This window comes from Lithobates pipiens, unplaced genomic scaffold (genome assembly GCF_037356315.1).
Source record: "Lithobates pipiens isolate NorthernLeopardFrog02 unplaced genomic scaffold, aLitPip1_a1.2 Scaffold_25, whole genome shotgun sequence".
NCBI lineage: Eukaryota > Metazoa > Chordata > Amphibia > Anura > Ranidae > Lithobates > Lithobates pipiens.
In genome coordinates, this window is record NW_027507787.1 from 187,002,877 (window position 1) to 187,020,490 (window position 17,614).

The 17,614-nt window shown below is 42.8% G+C and overlaps 1 protein-coding gene across 1 annotated transcript in view; it reads right to left on the minus strand.

Annotated features, from left to right (window-relative positions):
- The window catches only part of SFXN2 (sideroflexin 2), a 107,697-nt gene that overhangs the window by 7,667 nt on the left and 82,416 nt on the right, over positions 1-17,614 (minus strand). The window contains exons 7-10 of the mRNA XM_077455299.1: positions 14,426-14,486; positions 8,821-8,887; positions 5,388-5,437; positions 175-224 (exon numbers count right to left, since the gene is read on the minus strand). Of these exons, the coding sequence (XP_077311425.1) occupies positions 175-224; positions 5,388-5,437; positions 8,821-8,887; positions 14,426-14,486 (228 nt within the window). The remainder of the gene's footprint in view (positions 1-174; positions 225-5,387; positions 5,438-8,820; positions 8,888-14,425; positions 14,487-17,614) is intronic.

Genomic DNA, 17,614 nt, shown 5'->3' on the forward strand with positions numbered 1-17,614 from the left:
GTAACTGAAGGTGTAAAAATCATACTATAAAACGGCTAAGTTAAAATTTTTGAGTATAGGAGCACTTTAATAAACTTTAAAAATCAACTTACATTATAATATTGTATAAAATAATAGTAAATAAAGACATTTTAATGTAAAAATGGAATCTAATCACATATAATGTATACTTACAATCCACCAGCTAATGTAACTTGCAAGGGAGCATGAAGGAAATGGATTTTCTGCAGAAAAAAAAAAAAAAAAAAAGTGTACATTTTATCCATGGTGATCATAAATTCTTCTATCAATTTATAATCTATCTATCCATGCACATACTAATTCCTGGTACACCCGATGAGAAAAATGGGATGAAAAATACCGCTTTCGGAGCGATCGTCCAATAATCTAATCATTAGTACACAGCTTTTGAGAGGCGATTACGACAGTTCAAGCTAAATTATCCGAAGAGACAAGCACAAACATTTTTCTCGAACAATAATAGAATTATTTTAATATAATCAGTACAATATTTGTCCATAAAAAAAATCAGAAGACCAAGACCACTCATACTCGGAAGTGAAAGAATACATTACAATACAACATCATCAAGTTGTATTCTGTCGTACAAAAATTTTCATAACTTTAGTAACCGATTGGTTTTCAATGAGACTAGCATGCAAAAAAAAACACAGGCGATCATTCGTGCGATATTCTGATCGTGTGGCTTTAGTGGAACTACCTGAAGGTGGTAGGTGCAAATTTCAATGCTCTAGTTTCCATTCGCCCCTATGAGTCTAGTAAGCTACAGCAATTGTGCCGCTCTGGCCCAAAGCAACTGATCCCATTACCCTATTCATTTAAACAATGAAACCTAATGGGTTCCAATGGGTAAGAGTTTCCCTTATGAACGACTGGCCACAAAACTGATTGGTCTACTACATACCCCTTTTACACGGCCGATTTGTTGCGGCTTTCAGGCTTCCTGTGGCAAGAATCTGCGGATTCCTGCTACAGCAATGACCGGGTTATGCGAATAGCATCGGCTGTTCAGCTCACTTAAACTAATGGCAGTCAGCTGCGTCCAGGCTCGGACATCTGTCCCGAAACCGCAGCTAATCTCTGTGTGTGTGGCTACATGTGATCAGCAGCGGCCGGTGTTGGGCCGGCATTAGTTTAAGGCCTCATACACACGGACATTTTTACAGCGGCTTTTTTGAGCTTTTTTTGCTGCTTAAAGTGGAGGTCCACCCTAAAGTGGATCTTCCGCTCATTGGAATCCTCCCCCCCTCCGGCGCCACAATTGGCACCTTTCAGGGGGGAGGGGGGTGCAGGTACCTGTTCAGTACAGGTATCTGCACCCACTTCCGGGATAGCTCTCTGCGGAAAGGGGCGTAGATTACGCCCCTTTCCGAAAGTCCCCCGCTGCCTTCTGGGAAACACACAGATCCCAGAGGCAGCGGGTCCATCCTTATTGCGCAGCGCGACTCGCTGATTCCCATACCTAAGATGGCGGCGGCAGCACCCGAGAGACGATCGAGAGATCGGCTTCGGGTGCCGACATCGCGGGCGTGCTGGGCGGGTAAGTGTCCTTATTTTAAAAGTCAGCAGCTGCAGTATTTGTAGCTGCTGGCTTTTAAAAAAAAAAACGGCGGAACTCCCGGCGGACTCCCGCTTTAAGAAGGCAACTCCATGTTATTCAATGGGCTCATACACACAATGGCATTTTTGAGCTGTAACAAGCATGGTTGTTTTTAAGCTCCAAAAAAACAAAAAAAAAAAAACAAGGACCAGCGCCTTCAGAGGCTCCAGCGCTAGAGCTGTTTTGACGCTGCAAAAAAACCCAAAAACGCGCATTAACGATATACCGACGTTTTTTAGCGTCAGCGTTTTTAAGCTGTAAAAATGTTCATGTGGGTAATTTGAGAGTGGAAAATAGCAGAGGGTTGTTTTTTTTTTTTTTTTTTTAAACGCGCTTTAGTATTAACGCTTAAAAACTATGTTAAAGTGGTTGTAAACCCTTACAAACCACTTTGACCTACAGGTAAGCCTAGATTAAGGCTTACCTGTAGGTCCAAGAAATATCTCCTAAACCTATACGGTTTAGGAGATATTTACTCAAAGACAGCATGCGCCGTAGACAGCGGCGCGCAGGCGCACTGGGCAGGCCGCAGCGATATGCCGCGAGTGTCGGCTCCCGTGCGCATGCGCGGGAGTGACATCATCGCGGCTCCGGCGAATCACAGCGCCGGAGCAGCGAGACCTGGAAGTCGCTCCGGGATCCATGGCAGCGGCAAAGAGGAATACGGAGGACCGTTTCGGGGGCTTTCTTTTTGCCTTTACTTCCTCTTTAAACGCGCATTGACGCCAAATCAAAACTCTAATAAAATCGAGTTTTTAACGCTGCTTTTTTTTTACAGGTGTTGTTACTAGCTTTACAGCCCGTTTTTTAAAACGTCCGTGTGTATGAGGCCTAAATGGTCTGAACGCCGATGCTAACCCGGTCATTTCTGCAGCAAGGATCCGCAGATACTTGCTGCAGGGATCTGGCAGCCGCAACAAACCGGCCTTGTTAAAGGGGCCATTGAGCTGCTGCAGAAGATCAGTCCATTTTATTTCCCAATTTTATATCTAGAGGAGATCAGCATATTTCTCAGTGATTGCAGATAGAAAACGAAAGCAAATAAAGAGCCTCTGGCCATGATAATGACTCATATTATTTGTTTTTGGCAAAAAAAGAAAAGAAAAAAGAAACCTAGTTGCCTGCTATGAGCAGGAGATCCCCTTTAGCTAGTTTCCTTGAACCCGCTTCATAATATTCAGCGAGGCTTGTTATTGAAACTGGATGCAAAGATGAGCAATTGCGTCTAGCTACCAATCGTATCTGACCTTCCAGGTGAAGGAAGAGATTCCGCTGAAATGGGTAACTATTTGTGGTTATGACAATCAGCAGTCGATCTTGTTTATAATTTAATGCAGACACAGAAATATAGAAATATATTATTCATTGTTTTTTTTTTCCAGCACACATTACTGAATGAAATCTAAAAGTGCTCACAGACTTAAATCGGGGTTCCACCCTAAAGTGGAACCTCCGCTGATCGGAACCCTCCCCCCCTCCGGTGTCACAATTGGCACCTTTCAGGGGGGAGGGGGGTGGAGATACCTGTCAAAGACAGGTATTTACACCCACTTCCAGGCATAGACTCCCGTGGGAGTCTACGCCATTTCCTGTCCTGCCGCGTTGTCTACTGGGACACACACGGGTCTCAGAGACAGCGCAGAGAATTCCTATTGCGCTGCACGACTCGCGCATGCGCAGTAGGGAACCGGGAAGTGAAGCCGATTCGCTTCACTCCCCGATTCCCTCACCTAGAATGGTGACGGCAGCAGCTGAGAGCCGAGCGATCGATCGGCCTCGGCTGCCGGCATCGCTGGAACCCGGGACAGGTGAGTGTCCATTTATTAAAAGTCAGCAGCTGTAGTATTTATAGCTGCTGTCTTTTAATATTTTTTTTTTTTGGTGGAATCCCTCTTTAAAGTGACGATTGTCAGGCCAGTACCAGTTTGGGAGACAATCATATGTCTCTAGGTGTGCCGTTCTCTCCAGGTATACTCTGACCTAGAGCTGCACCATTCTGGCTAAAATGAGAATCACAATTTTTTTGCTTAGAAGATAGATCACGATTCTCTCCCAATTCTCGCGGCGTACCATCATCTTTCACATTAAAACAAAAAAACTGGGCTAACTTTACTGTTTTTTTGTTTTTCTTTATTCATTGGAGTGTATTTTTCCCCAAAAAAATTGCATTTGAAAGACCGCTGGGCAAATACAGTGTGACATAAAAAATTGCAGCAATTGCTATTTTATTCCCTAGGGTCTCTGCTATATATATATATATATATATATATATATATATATATATATATATATAATGTTTGGGGGTTCCAAGTAATTTTCTAGCAAAAAATATTGATTTTAACTTAAGAAACAAGTGTCAGAAAAAGATTTAGACTTTAAGTGGTTAAACTTCTTGCATTTACAGATTGTTAAAGTGGTTGTAAACCCTTACAAACCACTTTGACCTACAGGTAAGCCTAGATTAAGACTTACCTGTAGATCCAAGAAATATCTCCTAAACCTACACGGTTTAGGAGATATTTACAAAAAGACAGGCGTCATAGACAGCAGCGCACAGGCGCACTGAGCATGCCGCTGCTAACGGTGATATGCCATTAGTGGCAGCTCCCGTGCGCATGCGTGGGAGTGATATCATCGCTGCTCCGGCGCTGTGAGTGGCCAGACCAGCAATACCCAGAATAAGACGGACGCTTGATGCTACAGGGGACAGCGGTGACTTCGCTGGCTCCTGTGTCAGGTAAGGGACACATAATGGGCTACTATGCGATGCATAGTAGCCCATTATGCTTTACCTTTGCAGGGAGACAAAGAGGAAGTAAACCCATCAGGGTTTACTTCCTCTTGAAAAACTTGGCAGACTGCCTGGATTTTTTCTTTACTCACAGAAGTTTATCCTTTTGATCTAAGAAGGAAGAGTTAGTTACAATGTTTCATTTTAAAAACTTGGCAGACTGCCCAGATGTTTTCTTTTGACAGCTGAGTGAGCAGATAAGTCTTTCCACTTGCTAAATGAAAGAATTGGCAAACTCTGCGATAGGGATCGTCAGAGGGGTTGAATCAAGATCACGATTTTTTAACGATTAATTGTGCAGCTCAACTCTGACCAATCCATCAAGAATTGTTCTTTCAGGTTGGACTTGCCCAGCCACCTACTACCCATGAAAAGTTGGTGCAATGCAGTCAATTTGGGCATGAATGCCTATGGGAGGATCTTTAATTAGGAATATCTTTCGAAAGTCAGGTGGTGCCTACAAAGTCAAAAGCCATCTAATGTCTTTGGGCACACAAAGGCCTGTTTCACAAGGTCTTCAGCTTGTATAAGAGCAGTGTGAACAGCAAGTGTTGACAAAGCATTTGCAGAGCTTTCAGGAAGCTTTATTGAAGCTTTTAACGGCATCATTCAACTCTAGTTTGTAAATGGTGAACACAGAACCCAATGGGAGTGCCGATTGCCACTTTAAGCTGTCAACAAGAGTCAAGAAGTGCTGAAGCCTGCTAGCAGATTGTTTAAAGTGACAGTCAGCACTCTCACTAGGATCTGTGTTCATCATTTACAAATTGGAGCTGAATAGTACTTTAAAAGCTTCAACACAGCTTGCTAAAAGGTCTGCAAAACTGTCACTACACTGGTCTTATATAGATGCTCATGCGAAACAGGCCTAAAAGTTGGCTGGCCACCATGGAAACAGTCCTATATTCTTTTTTTTTCTTTAAATGTGCTTATAATATAGATAATAATGAATCTATTTTTTATTTATCTACTTACTCTCATAAAGGGGAAAGACTCCAGCTTCTGCATCAAAATTGGCAAGAGGACTGAAATGAAATCACAATGTATTAAACCAAAAATCATCATAAAATGATTAAACATATATCGATATTACTGCATAATGCATATGCACCCTTGTATACAAGGTGCAAAATAAACTTTCGGAGTGCCAGATCATTTGTGAATTATCTTTAAACCAAAAAATTTGTACAAGAAAAAATGAACAACCCCAGTGTTCAGAGGAATGCCACAAAGTCTCAATGATGTGTGGATGATCATCAATTAAATGTAAATATTCAACTGGAATGCTTTGTCGATGCAACCCTCCTCAGATAGGGCAATCTAGTGGATAACTGTAAAAAAAGCACACAGGAAGGCGCAAACTCCTAGTGCATTACGAAAGATGTATTAATAATAAAATGAACCAAATCCATACTCACAAAAGTGGAAATGCATGTGTTGTATCACATCAAATCATGATCCAGTGCTGGTGTCACGTGACCTGACCTGAGAGAAATATAGTTATGAGCAAGGGAGTGCGTCCTCCGAAATGCATCAGCGGTGCATCAGGTCAGGCTACGCGACATAAGCACTGGCCATTTTTGAGAGTATGGATTTGGCTCTCATTTAACTTTATGAATAATAAATCTTTGGTAATGCACTAGGCGTTTGCTTCCTCCTGTGTACTTATTGAAGAGAAACATCAAGAAAAACAGAAATGTTTAGTGCATTACCAAAGATAATTTAATAATAAGAAAAACTCACAAAATGCAACTGACAAAAGGCTAAAAACACGGTGCACAGAACACGGGGTACAGCTAATGTGTTTTGGGGGTGCACCCCCTTCCTCAGAGCTAGGCCTAGTCTGAGGAAGGGGGTGCCCCCCGAAACATGCTAATAAGTAATGCACTAGGTGGTTAGGTGGGAATGCGTGCCTTCCATTTCTGTTTTTCTTGTAGTTCCTTTCGGATTACCCCATCTGAGGAAGGCAGCATCCACCCAGTTTTGGATATCATATATACCTTTCACACCACCATTTTATCTGACATCCGTTACTCCACACCTTGGAAGACCTATTAGCGCTGGAAGTGACTGTTTTAAGAGAAACATTTTTCAAATGGATTTAAAAAAAAAAAACAAGAACAAGAATTCCAGCTATGGGTGAATGCTGCACAGCTCAATCAATCACTGGGTTCTTCTTCTATGGTCACTCTGCCAGATATCAGAAATCTAAGTCTTTCTCCAAAACTGTGTGTAATATAAAACACATGGAACGTTGATTCTGGTGGTGAAAGCTCCCGGCTGTAGTTCTATGTTTGCTTTACCCACTTAGAGTCTCGCTATAACATCTGCAGAAAGGGATGTCCTACTGTTCTTGGAACAGTTGAACAAATAGAAATTCCAACAGAAAGAAAAAGGAACCTTGCATTGTTAACCGATGGTAACTGAAGTCCTCTATTGGTGGGTGATCAATTTGGAACTCCAGTCAAAATGTTCTTTTTAGTTTTTGGATAGAATGAGTAAAGTTGTAAAATAAAAATCTGTATCAAGTTTTCATTACTAGCCATGATTAGGCGGCAGAGATCTGCCTTTTCTATATTACCAGGACAGGAAGTAAAATCTATTCAATGGGGATACAGTAGCAATAAAAACAATACACATATATATTACTTATTCATAATTTTGGATATTAAGGTACATTTATCTCATGGTTTATATCACTTGTATGAGCACAATAGCGCCACCACCTTTAGACCCCTTTCACACTGAAGCGCTGCTAAAGCAGCCCCTAAAGTGCCAGTAATTTTTGTGGTGCTTTAGCGGCATTTTGAATCACTTTTAAGGCGCTTTGGAAATGCTGCCCATTCATTTCAATGGACAGGGGCATTTTTGGAGTGCTTTTTACAGCACTCCAAACACGCCCCAAAGATGCTGCTTGCAGCACTTTTTCTACCTCCCCGTTGGCGCACTGCCACAGTGTGAAAGCACCCGTTCAAATGAATGGGAGACAGTTTTCAGGCGCTATTTCTTAGCGCTAAAATGCCTGAAAACTGCCTCATTGTGTAAGGGGTCTTACGCTTGCACTATTAAACATTAGGTGATTTATTCACTTTTAAAGGGGCAGCCACAGCATCGCTCATTATTATTTATAGGGCGGCAATCTTTGGCTATTGACACACACTTATGCAGTGCGGGAAGCATAGCGACCTGTGCATGCTTCTTGCACCGCATGCAATCCGCACTGCCCTGTGGTTGTCAATACAAAGTTAACAACACCCCAAAAGCAGGTCAAACACAGGATATTTGCTTGCATCGAATCGTATGGTACAAAACAACCATGCAATCCGGTTGTGGTGCGATCAAAAAAGGCGCATGCACTTTGGTGCAATGCGTTGCGATTTGAGCCCATTTTAAATGAATGTGCTCGAATTGCACCACACTCAATCGTATGTGAAATGAACAGGAATGTGGTGCAGTTCCTTGGCAATTCAAATGCAGTTCATAGTGAGAACCAAGCTCTATTTGTGTATCCGATTTAGAGATGTTGTTGACTCAAGTGTCAAAACTGACTCTAGCATTGCTGAATGGAAAGTATAGTCTTATTATGTTATGCATTGTAAGGGAAACAGGCTTAACGGCTGTTGGCAGAAATAAACCATGCACAAGACAGGGACACTCAGGTACAGCCCAAGCAGATGAACACTTTTATTAAAGCGGTTGTATAGTCTTAATTTTTACTTTTTCCTACAGGTAAGTCTATAATAAGGCTTACCTGTAGGTAAAAAAAAAATATCCTAAACCTGTATGGTTTAGGAGATATTCCCCTTGCAATGAGCCGCTGACTGCAGCAATGCATGCGCACAGGGGATTCTCGGCTGGAAGCCCGGCAGACGCTGGACCCTGCCCGAAAGAAATCTCCCGCGCACATGCGTGGGAGTGACGATATCACTACTCCAGCCACTCACATCGCCTGGAGCCGCGATACCCGAAAGACGCGATGAGGGAACATGTCAGCTCCCTCGGCGTGTATCGGCTGAGATGTAGGGGGCTCGTTCTAAGGTAAGTATTTCATAATGAGCTAGTATGTATAGTATTTTCTCTTGCAGGTCTGAAAAAAAAACAAAAAATCCCATGTCAGCAGGTTTAATCCCGCTTTAGGCAAGGCAGTAAACAAATACAGATTCAGTATAGAAGGATGTTGTACAGCAAGTCCATCAACAAACAAAACATCAGCCTGTCTAAGGCATTATTTGATCATAGGTTAGTGTGTCCGTATTGGTTTCCCATAATGTGCAAACATAAAGTCCATAGGTGATAGGCGATAAGTGTGAACCTAGCCTAAAGGAGTGAAATCTTAATAAGCTACTACTTCAAAATAACAGTTATAGGACCACTGCACAGTTGTCTTGCCAGTGATGCAAACACTTACTCATCCCGGGGGCAGCCATAGCAATTCGGGACATTACCACTTGACTGATGCCTTTGATTGCAGCTTTCTACATTAACAAAGGAAGTAAAAATATACATAGTCAGAGAAAGCAAGATTATAGAGTTTCCACAATAAGAATGACATACAAGGAATTTATACTGATAAAAAAAAAACACCAATCTGGAAAATTATCACTACTCAGTGACTACTAAAAGGTCATGTTTTCCAAACCATAAAATGTGCCAATAATCAATGTGCGTTCATTTTACAGCGTTTATGGACATTGCCATGCAAGTGCTTTGCAAAGCTGGAAAACATGACCTTTTAGGATTCTGAAGGCTCAGAGCTGGAAACTGTGATCTAGACAGAGGTAGAAGTAGAGTGATTTAGGTCCACAGATATATAGCTCTAGGTTCTGCAAGGGATTCCGATACTCTAGTTCCACAATTGATGGAGGGCCAGACTTCCCATAGCAGAACATCATTACATAAGTAAGAGTGTATTTCACTTGCTGCCTAGATTGTAAGCTCTAACGAGCAGGGCTCTCTGATTCCCCCCTGTATTGAATTGTATTGTAATTGTACTGTCTGCCCCCATGTTGTAAAGTGCTGCATAAACTGTCTGTGCTATATAAATCCTGTATTATAATAATAATAATTTGCAGAAACGAGTCTACCGGATTATATATTGTTTTGTACTCTGACTGGTTTAGGTTGTTCCTGCTCTATTTACACTGGTTTGCCTGGAATGTAACAATGGTTTTCTGTTTTTGAGTGACATCTGGCAGCAGAGACAGGAATGTGCTGCCCTCTACTGATGGCTTTCTGTAATACAGCAGAAAATGTTTCGCCATACATTGCACCAAAAATTTGTTTCAAAGGACAAGGTGATTTCAGAGTTGTTTTTTTTAGCCAGAAGCAAATTTAAAACAGAAATGTACAGTTAGGCTGGATTCACACCTATGCATTTTTACTGCTTTTTGCATATTTGCACTACAGAAAGTGTTCCATAGGAAACCATGTTAAATGGACTGTAGTGCAAATCTGCAAAAATCACTAAAAATGCATAGGTGTGAATCCAGCCTTAATGTATCAACCAATCAGACTTAAGAATGCAGAGTGCACAGTGCAATGCAGTAACCTACAGCAACCCATCAATATTTTGTCTGCTGTTAAACAATTAAAGGTAAAATCTGATTGGTGTTTATGGATTGCTGCCCTTAGCATATCATCACTGCTCTATATTACATGAGTGTACACGAGTGTGAAACAAGCAATGGTGTTAAAGGTGCAGTTATTTTAGGGTAAATATATACAGGCATTTGCAAGATGAATATACAGGAAATAAATAAAGGAAAGCCACTTGTTCTACATTTTACTTGTTCCAGGTTTCAGATCTTTTCCTCTCCACCACTTCCTGCTTTTAAAAGGCACTTTGACATTTTGCTTACGTAAAAAACATATGTAAGCAGAAAAATATATATATATAAAAAAAAAAGGAATATATCTGTAAAGTAAATGTGCATCTTATGAATGCCCGTGTGTAGGAGCTCTTGGATAGTTTTAAAATGATGCTGCACAGGCTAGTAAATATGCCCCTCATTGAAGACTCAAAAGGCTAAATTCTGCATTAACACAAGGAAGTATGTTCATCTTCATCCATCTGACTGTCAATTTCAGCTCTCATCGGAGTCAGCTGAAATAACCACATTTTGTGATAATAAGGATCCTTATCCTTGTCAATTAAGCCTAGTGTTCTAAAAAATGATGGCAAAAAAAAGGTGACATGTTGCCCACAGCTAGTAGCAGTTAATCACATTTGGCTGGACTTGTTTGGTAATGTTGAAGATGATTCCACATGATGTGACTACCTACTACTAGCTACACTGAGGGGAAAAAGTATTTGATCCCCTGCTGATTTTGTATGTTTGCCCACTGACAAAGAAACGATCAGACTATAATTTTAATGGTAGGTTTATTTTAACCAGTTCCCGACCAGTGCACGCCGATGTACGTCGGCAGAATGGCACGGGCGGGCATGTTGGCGTACAGGTACGTCCAATCTTTAATGGCGTCCTGCCATTGCGGCACGCTCACGTGCTGGTCGGGACCCCCGTCAATCCGGTCGCGGGTCCCGCGGACTCAATCGCCGTGGGCATACCCGTGATCGTCTCACGGGGCAGCTGAACGAGCAAATGCCGTTGTAAACAGCATTTCCCCGTTCTGCCTAGCAACTAGTGACGCTGATCTCTGCTCCATTTGATTGGAGCAGAGCTCAGTGTTCACTAAATTAAAGCCCAGGCCCCAACAGTTAGTAACACACCCCTAGGAAAACTTAACCCATACACTGCCACCCACTGGTTAACCCCTTCACTGCCAGTGTCATTTACACAGGAATCACTGCATTTATATAGCAGTGATTGTCAACAATGTCTGATGTGTCCGCCATAATGTCGCAGTCACAATAAAAATTGCTGATCGCCGCCATTACTAGTAAAAAAAAAAAATATTAATAAAAATGCCATAAAACTATCCCCTATTTTGTAAACGCTATAACTTTTGCGCAAACCAATCAATAATCGCTTATTGCGTTTTTTTTTACCAAAAATATGTAGAAGAATCTGTATCGGCCTAAACTGAGGGAAAAAAAGGTTTTTTTTTTAATATATTTTTGGGGGATATTTATTATAACAAAAAGTAAAAAATAATGCCTTTTTTTCAAAATTGTCGCTCTATTTTTGTTTATAGCGCAAAAAATAAAAACCGCAGAGGTGATCAAATACCACCAAAAGAAAGCTCTATTTGTGGGAAAAAAAGGACATCAATTTTGTTTGGGAGCCACGTCGCACGACTGCGCAATTGTCAGTTAAAGCGACGCAGTGCCGAATTGCAAAAAGTGGTCTGGTCTTTGACCAGCAAAATGGTGTGGGGCTGAAGTGGTTAATGGTGAGAGATAGAATAACAACAAAAATAGCCAGAAAAACGCATTTCAATAAAGTTATAAATTGATTTGCATTTTAATGAGTGAAATAAGTATGTGATCTCCTATCAATCAGCAAGATTTCTGGCTCCCAGGTGTCTTCTATACAGCTGAGATTAGGAGCATTTTCTTAACCACTTTAACTCCGGAAGGTTTTACCCACTTCTTGACCAGGTCATTTTTAGCGATACGGCACGGCACGCTTTAACTGACAATTGGGCCGTTGTGCGACGCTGTACCCAAATAAAATTTATGTCCTTTTTTCCCACAAATAGAGCTTTCTTTTGGTGGTATTTGATCACATATGCAGGTTTTATTTTTTGCTCTATAAACTAAAAAAAACAACAATTTGAAAAATAAAACAATATTATTTACTTTCTGCTATAATACATATCCAGTAATAATAATAAAAAAAAAAAAAAATTTCCTCATCAATTTAGGCTAATATGTATTCTGCTACATGTTTTTTTAAGCGTATATTGATTAGTTTGCGCAAAAGTTATAGCGTCTAGAAAACTAGGGTTTCGATTTAGGGACTTTTTTTGTTTTTACTGGTAATGGTGGCGATCTGCGACTTTTAGCGGGACTTCAGCATTGCGGTGGACAAATCTAACCCTATGTGACACTTTTTGGGGACCAGTGACACCAATACTGTGACCGGTGCTAAAAAAAAATGCACCGATCCCTGTATAAATGACACTGTCAGGGAAGGGGTTAACTACAGGGGCAATCAAGGAGTTAAATGTGTTCCCTGGGAGGTGTTTCTAACTGTGGGGGGAGTGGATTCACTGAAGGAAAAGAGAGATCATGATTCAGGTTAGCTGAAACATGATCTCGCTCTTTTCCTCCCTGACAGAGCAGCTGTGTGCTTTGTTTACATTTGCACACTGCTGCTCTGTCTCTCTTGTGAACGATCATCAGGTCAATGTGTCCATCGCGGCCGCTGGACCCGGGAGCAGCGCACGCGGGCCCCCTAAACCACGTGCACGAAGTTACGTACAGGTACGTGACTTTGCGCACCCGGGCTACCCTGCCACAGTAAATGTACGTGGGGCGATCCAGAAATGGTTAAAGAGAGTGCGCCTAATCTCAGCTTGTTAACTGTACAAAAGACACCTGTCCACAGAAGCAATAAATCAGATTCCAATCTCTCCACCATGGCCAAGACCAAAGAGCTGTCCAAGGACATCAGGAACACGATTGTAGACCTACACAAAGCTGGAATGGGCTACAAGACCATCACCAAGCAGCTTGGTGAGGGGGTGACAACAGTTGGTGCGATTATTAGCAAATGGAAGAAACACAATATAATTGTCAATCTACTTTGGTCTGGGGCTCCATGCAAGATCTAACCTAGTGGAGTTTCAGTGATCATGAGAATGGTGAGGAATCAGCCCAGAACGACACAGAAAAATGTTGTCAAGGATCTCAAGGCAACTGGGACCATAGTCCCCAAGAAAATAAGTGGTAACACACTACGCCGTGAAGGAAGGAAATCCTGCAGCTGCCCGCAAGGTCCCCCTGCTCAAGAAAGCACATGTACAGGCCTGTCTGAAGTTTGCTAATGACGATGGACGGGGCCATGTACCGTCAAATCTTGTTGAGAACCTCCTTCCCCCAGCCAGGGCATTGAAAATGGGTCGTGGATGGGTATTTCAGCATGACAATGACCCAAAACACACAGCCAAGGCAACAAAGGAGTGGCTCAAGAAGAAGCACATTAAGGTCCTCAAGTGCCCTAACTAGTCTCCAGACCTTAATCCCATTGAAAATATGTGGAGGGAGCTGAAGGTTTGAGTTACCAAATGTCAGCCTCAAAACCTTAATAACTTGGAGAGGATCTGCAACAAAATCTTTCCTGAGATGTGTGCACACCTGGTAGCCAGCTACAAGAAACGTCTGATTGCCAACAAGGGTTTTGCCACCAGGTACTAAGTGGGTAAAACCTTACGGAGCTAAAGAGGTTAAAAGAGTGCTCCTAATCTCAGCTCCTTACCTGTATAGAAGACACCTGGGAGCCAGAAATGTTGCTGATTGATAGGGGATCAAATACGTATTTCACTCATTAAAATGCAAATCAATTTATAACTTTTTCGAAATGCGCTTTTCTGGATATTTTTTATGGTTGTCTCTCACTGTTAAAATAAACATACCATTAAAATTATAGACTGATCATTTCTTTGTCAGTGGGCAAACGTACAAAATCAGCAGGGGGTCAAAATAATTTTTTCCCCCTCCCTGTACATCACAACATGGGAAGATAATAGTTAACTGGCTATATCTGACGTCAATACTTTATAAAGACACAGACTTGGAACAAAACAGAGCTGGTGAAGTCAGAAGTATGAACGGTAATACTAGTATTTAGGGAATTGCACCAGCATGACAGCCAGACAATTGGCATTTTTAGCAAGACAGGTCAGCAATGGCATGCTACATACGTCCTTCTGTACAGGTTTTCTTTAAAACCCATTGTGCCCTCAATCCCCAATCACTCAGGATAACAGCAAAGTAATGGGGATGGATCTGGAATCACATAAAAAGCTTAGTCCATTACAATAACTTTGTTACTGTTGTAATGTATTTAGATGTATTCTTATTAAATATTTTAACAGGATTGACTTACTCTTGAGTGTCCCAGCTTATTGTCATTTTCATCAGTAACAGCAATTCCATTAATTAGTTCCCTGCAGAGCACAGCAAAAAGTGATAAGAGCACTTCAATAAACAAGATACACTTATAGGTACTAACAGTACCTTAGAGAAGACTAGTGGACAGTGGCGTAACTAGAACTTTCAGGGCCCCGATGCAAGAAACCATGAAGGGCCCCCCTGAACCCCAGCCAGGGCCCTTCCCTCCGAGTCCGGCGGTGGAACTCCAGGGCATGGTCACAGGTAGGACCTTTGTGAGCCCCGTAGTTCCACCACTGGTATCAGTAGTTTTTTTTTAATATTTTTTTTTTTATTTTTAGGTGCCCCATTGGGGGACTGTCCCTGTCTGGCTGGGGAGAACAGACATCAGACTGAGTGGCAATGCATGGAGCAGGAGAGGGGTACTCTGAGGAGCCGGCTAAGGACACAGGTCATGCAGGGAATGCACAACTAAAGAGCAGCCAGTGCGATGGTCGAGCATGGAGCTCTGCTAGTCACCCTCCACCTCCAGCCACCCATGTGCATGGTGCACTGGTACCCCTAGCTGCCTATGCTGCTGCTGGCCATATGTAGAGGGGGCTGCATGGGCCCTCTGCATCACAGGGCCCGGTTGCAGTTGCAACTGCTGCACCCCCTATAGTTACGCCCCTGCTAGTAGACATTGTAGAAGGTTATACTGGGGAGAACGAAGGGAGATTGGAGTTTTATTTTTTTACAATCTTTTTAAATTAAATTTAAAAAAAAAATGCACATTTGTTAGGAGCCCCGCCCCCGTTGGGGGGGGGGGGGGCTTTGGTGAGATAACAGACTTTTGATGTTCCAGCTTTGAGAAGGAGAAAGGAGATTGAGGACACAGCCCTTAATCTCCATCTTTACAGCCTTAGCTGCATAGAATGAATAGACAAGAATAGTTCTGTACAGAGCTTCCCATTCATTCACAAACTGAATCATACTATACACAGTTTACTATGCTTCAATTATGAATGAACAGAGTCAGTGATTGGAACCGATCACTAACTCTGTCTATTCAGACAAGGAAGGGGTCGGTAAATTACATGTTTACTGGCTCTTTCCCTGCTCATTATGCACAGACATAAGGACATTATGCACGGCTAAGGGACAATTTGGAAAGTCATACTGTGGAAAGTTAGGGAACATTGTGGAAGGCTAAGGGACATTATGGAAAGTTATATTGTGGAGGACCAAAGGATGCTCTAGACTAGAGAAGGGATCTCCAAACTACGGCCCTCCAGTTGTTGCAGAACTATATGTTCCACGAGGCATTGTAAAACTCTGACGTTGTCTCTGACAAAGACATGACTAGGCATAATGGGAATTGTAGTTCCTGAACAACTGGAGGTCCATAGCTTGGAAACCCATGCTCTAGAGCAGGGGTCTTAAACTGGCACCCCCCCCTAGCTGTTGCGAAACATGTAACTGTCAGCCTTGCAATGCCTCATGGGAAGTTTCGCAACAGATGGAGGGCAGTCAGTTTGAGACACCTACTCTAGAGGGTTTAAAATCAGGCTCGCTTTTGCATAGAAACCAATCAGCTTCCAGGTTTAATTGCTAAAGCTTAATTGAACAAGCTGAGGTTAGAAACTGATTGGCTACCATACACAGCTGCACCAGATTCTGAGTGCACCAGTTTTAGTAAATCTACCCCTAAGTGACAACGTGGAAAACTATAGGGGAACTGTAGGAAGGGGACAGTAAATTGTGGAAGACTAAGGCCGGGTTCACACTGGTACAACAAATGCTCCGACATTGGGAGCTCATGTCGCATGACGTGTGCAAATCAATGTCCTCCAACAGCACACCAGGCTCTTCGGTCCGGTATGAATTTTCAGGAGAACCCCCACAGGAAAAAAGGCGTTGGGGTCCCCCCCAAAATCCATACCAGAACTTTATCCGAGCACACAGCCCAGCAGGTCAGGAAAGGGGGTGGGGACGAGTGAGCACCCCCCTCCTTCTGAACTGTGCCAGGCCGCATGCCCTCAACATGGGGGACATGTTGATGAGGACAAGGGCCTCTTACCAACAAGGGGAACCCCAGATTTCGGCCCCCCACCCTATGTGAATGAGTATGGGTTACATTGTACCCCTATCCATTCAAATAATAAAAAAAAATTCAAAAACAAAACACATTACACGTTTTTAAAGTAATTTATGAAGTCATTTATTAAGGCAGCACCGTCCTCTCTTCCAATCTCTTTGACGCTCTCTCCCACTCTAATGCTGGGTGCGCGATGTGCCACTACTTATATTGGCACGGGGCGGGGTCACCTAGTGATGTCATTTGGAGGCCCTGGCCCTTATGACATCACCACCCGGGGTATGATGGGGTAGTGACGTTATAAGGGACGGGGCCAACGAATGACATCACCCAGTGACCCCCTCCCAGCAATAGAGTGGGAGAGAGCGTTGAGTCAACATCGGAAGAAGAACAGAGGCAGAAGACCCAGCAAAAGAGCGAGAAGACCGCAGAGAAGACAGCACACAGAAAGAGGAGAACCGGAGAGGGCTAGAAGACATCAATGGAGAGCGGAGAAGAACCAGCAGAAGCAGAAGACATCAGCGAAGGAGGCAGAAGAGCCGGAGAGGCGAGAAGAGATCGCAAGAGACTATGGCTGCCTTAATAAATTACTTTAAAAACCTGTGTAATGTTTTATTTTTTACACTTTTTTTTAGGTGAATAGGTAGGGGTACAATGTACCCCATACTTCTTCACACAGTTAAAGGGGGCTTCCAGATTCCGATAAGCCCCCCGCCTGCAGACCCCCTACCCCAAAGCACCCACCCTCTCATGTTGAGGGCATGTGGCCTGGTACAGTTCAGGAGGGAGGGGGGGCGCTCGCTCATCCCCAACCCCTTTCTTGACCTGCCAGGCTATGTGCTCGGATAAGGGTCTGGTATAGATTTTGGGGGGGACCTTAACGCCGTTTTTTGGGCAGGGGGTTTCCCCTGAAAATCCATACCAGACTGAATGGCCTTCTATGCTCTTAGAGGGGGAACCCATGCTGTTTTTTTTTACAGTGCCTGGTATTATCAGCGATCAAAGTCAGATCCCTGTTCAATGAAGTCGGATGCATGTTGGACTTCAAGTTGCAGGGCAAAGTCGGATTCAAAGTGGTATGACTGTCGTGTCGTACCTGGGTAAACC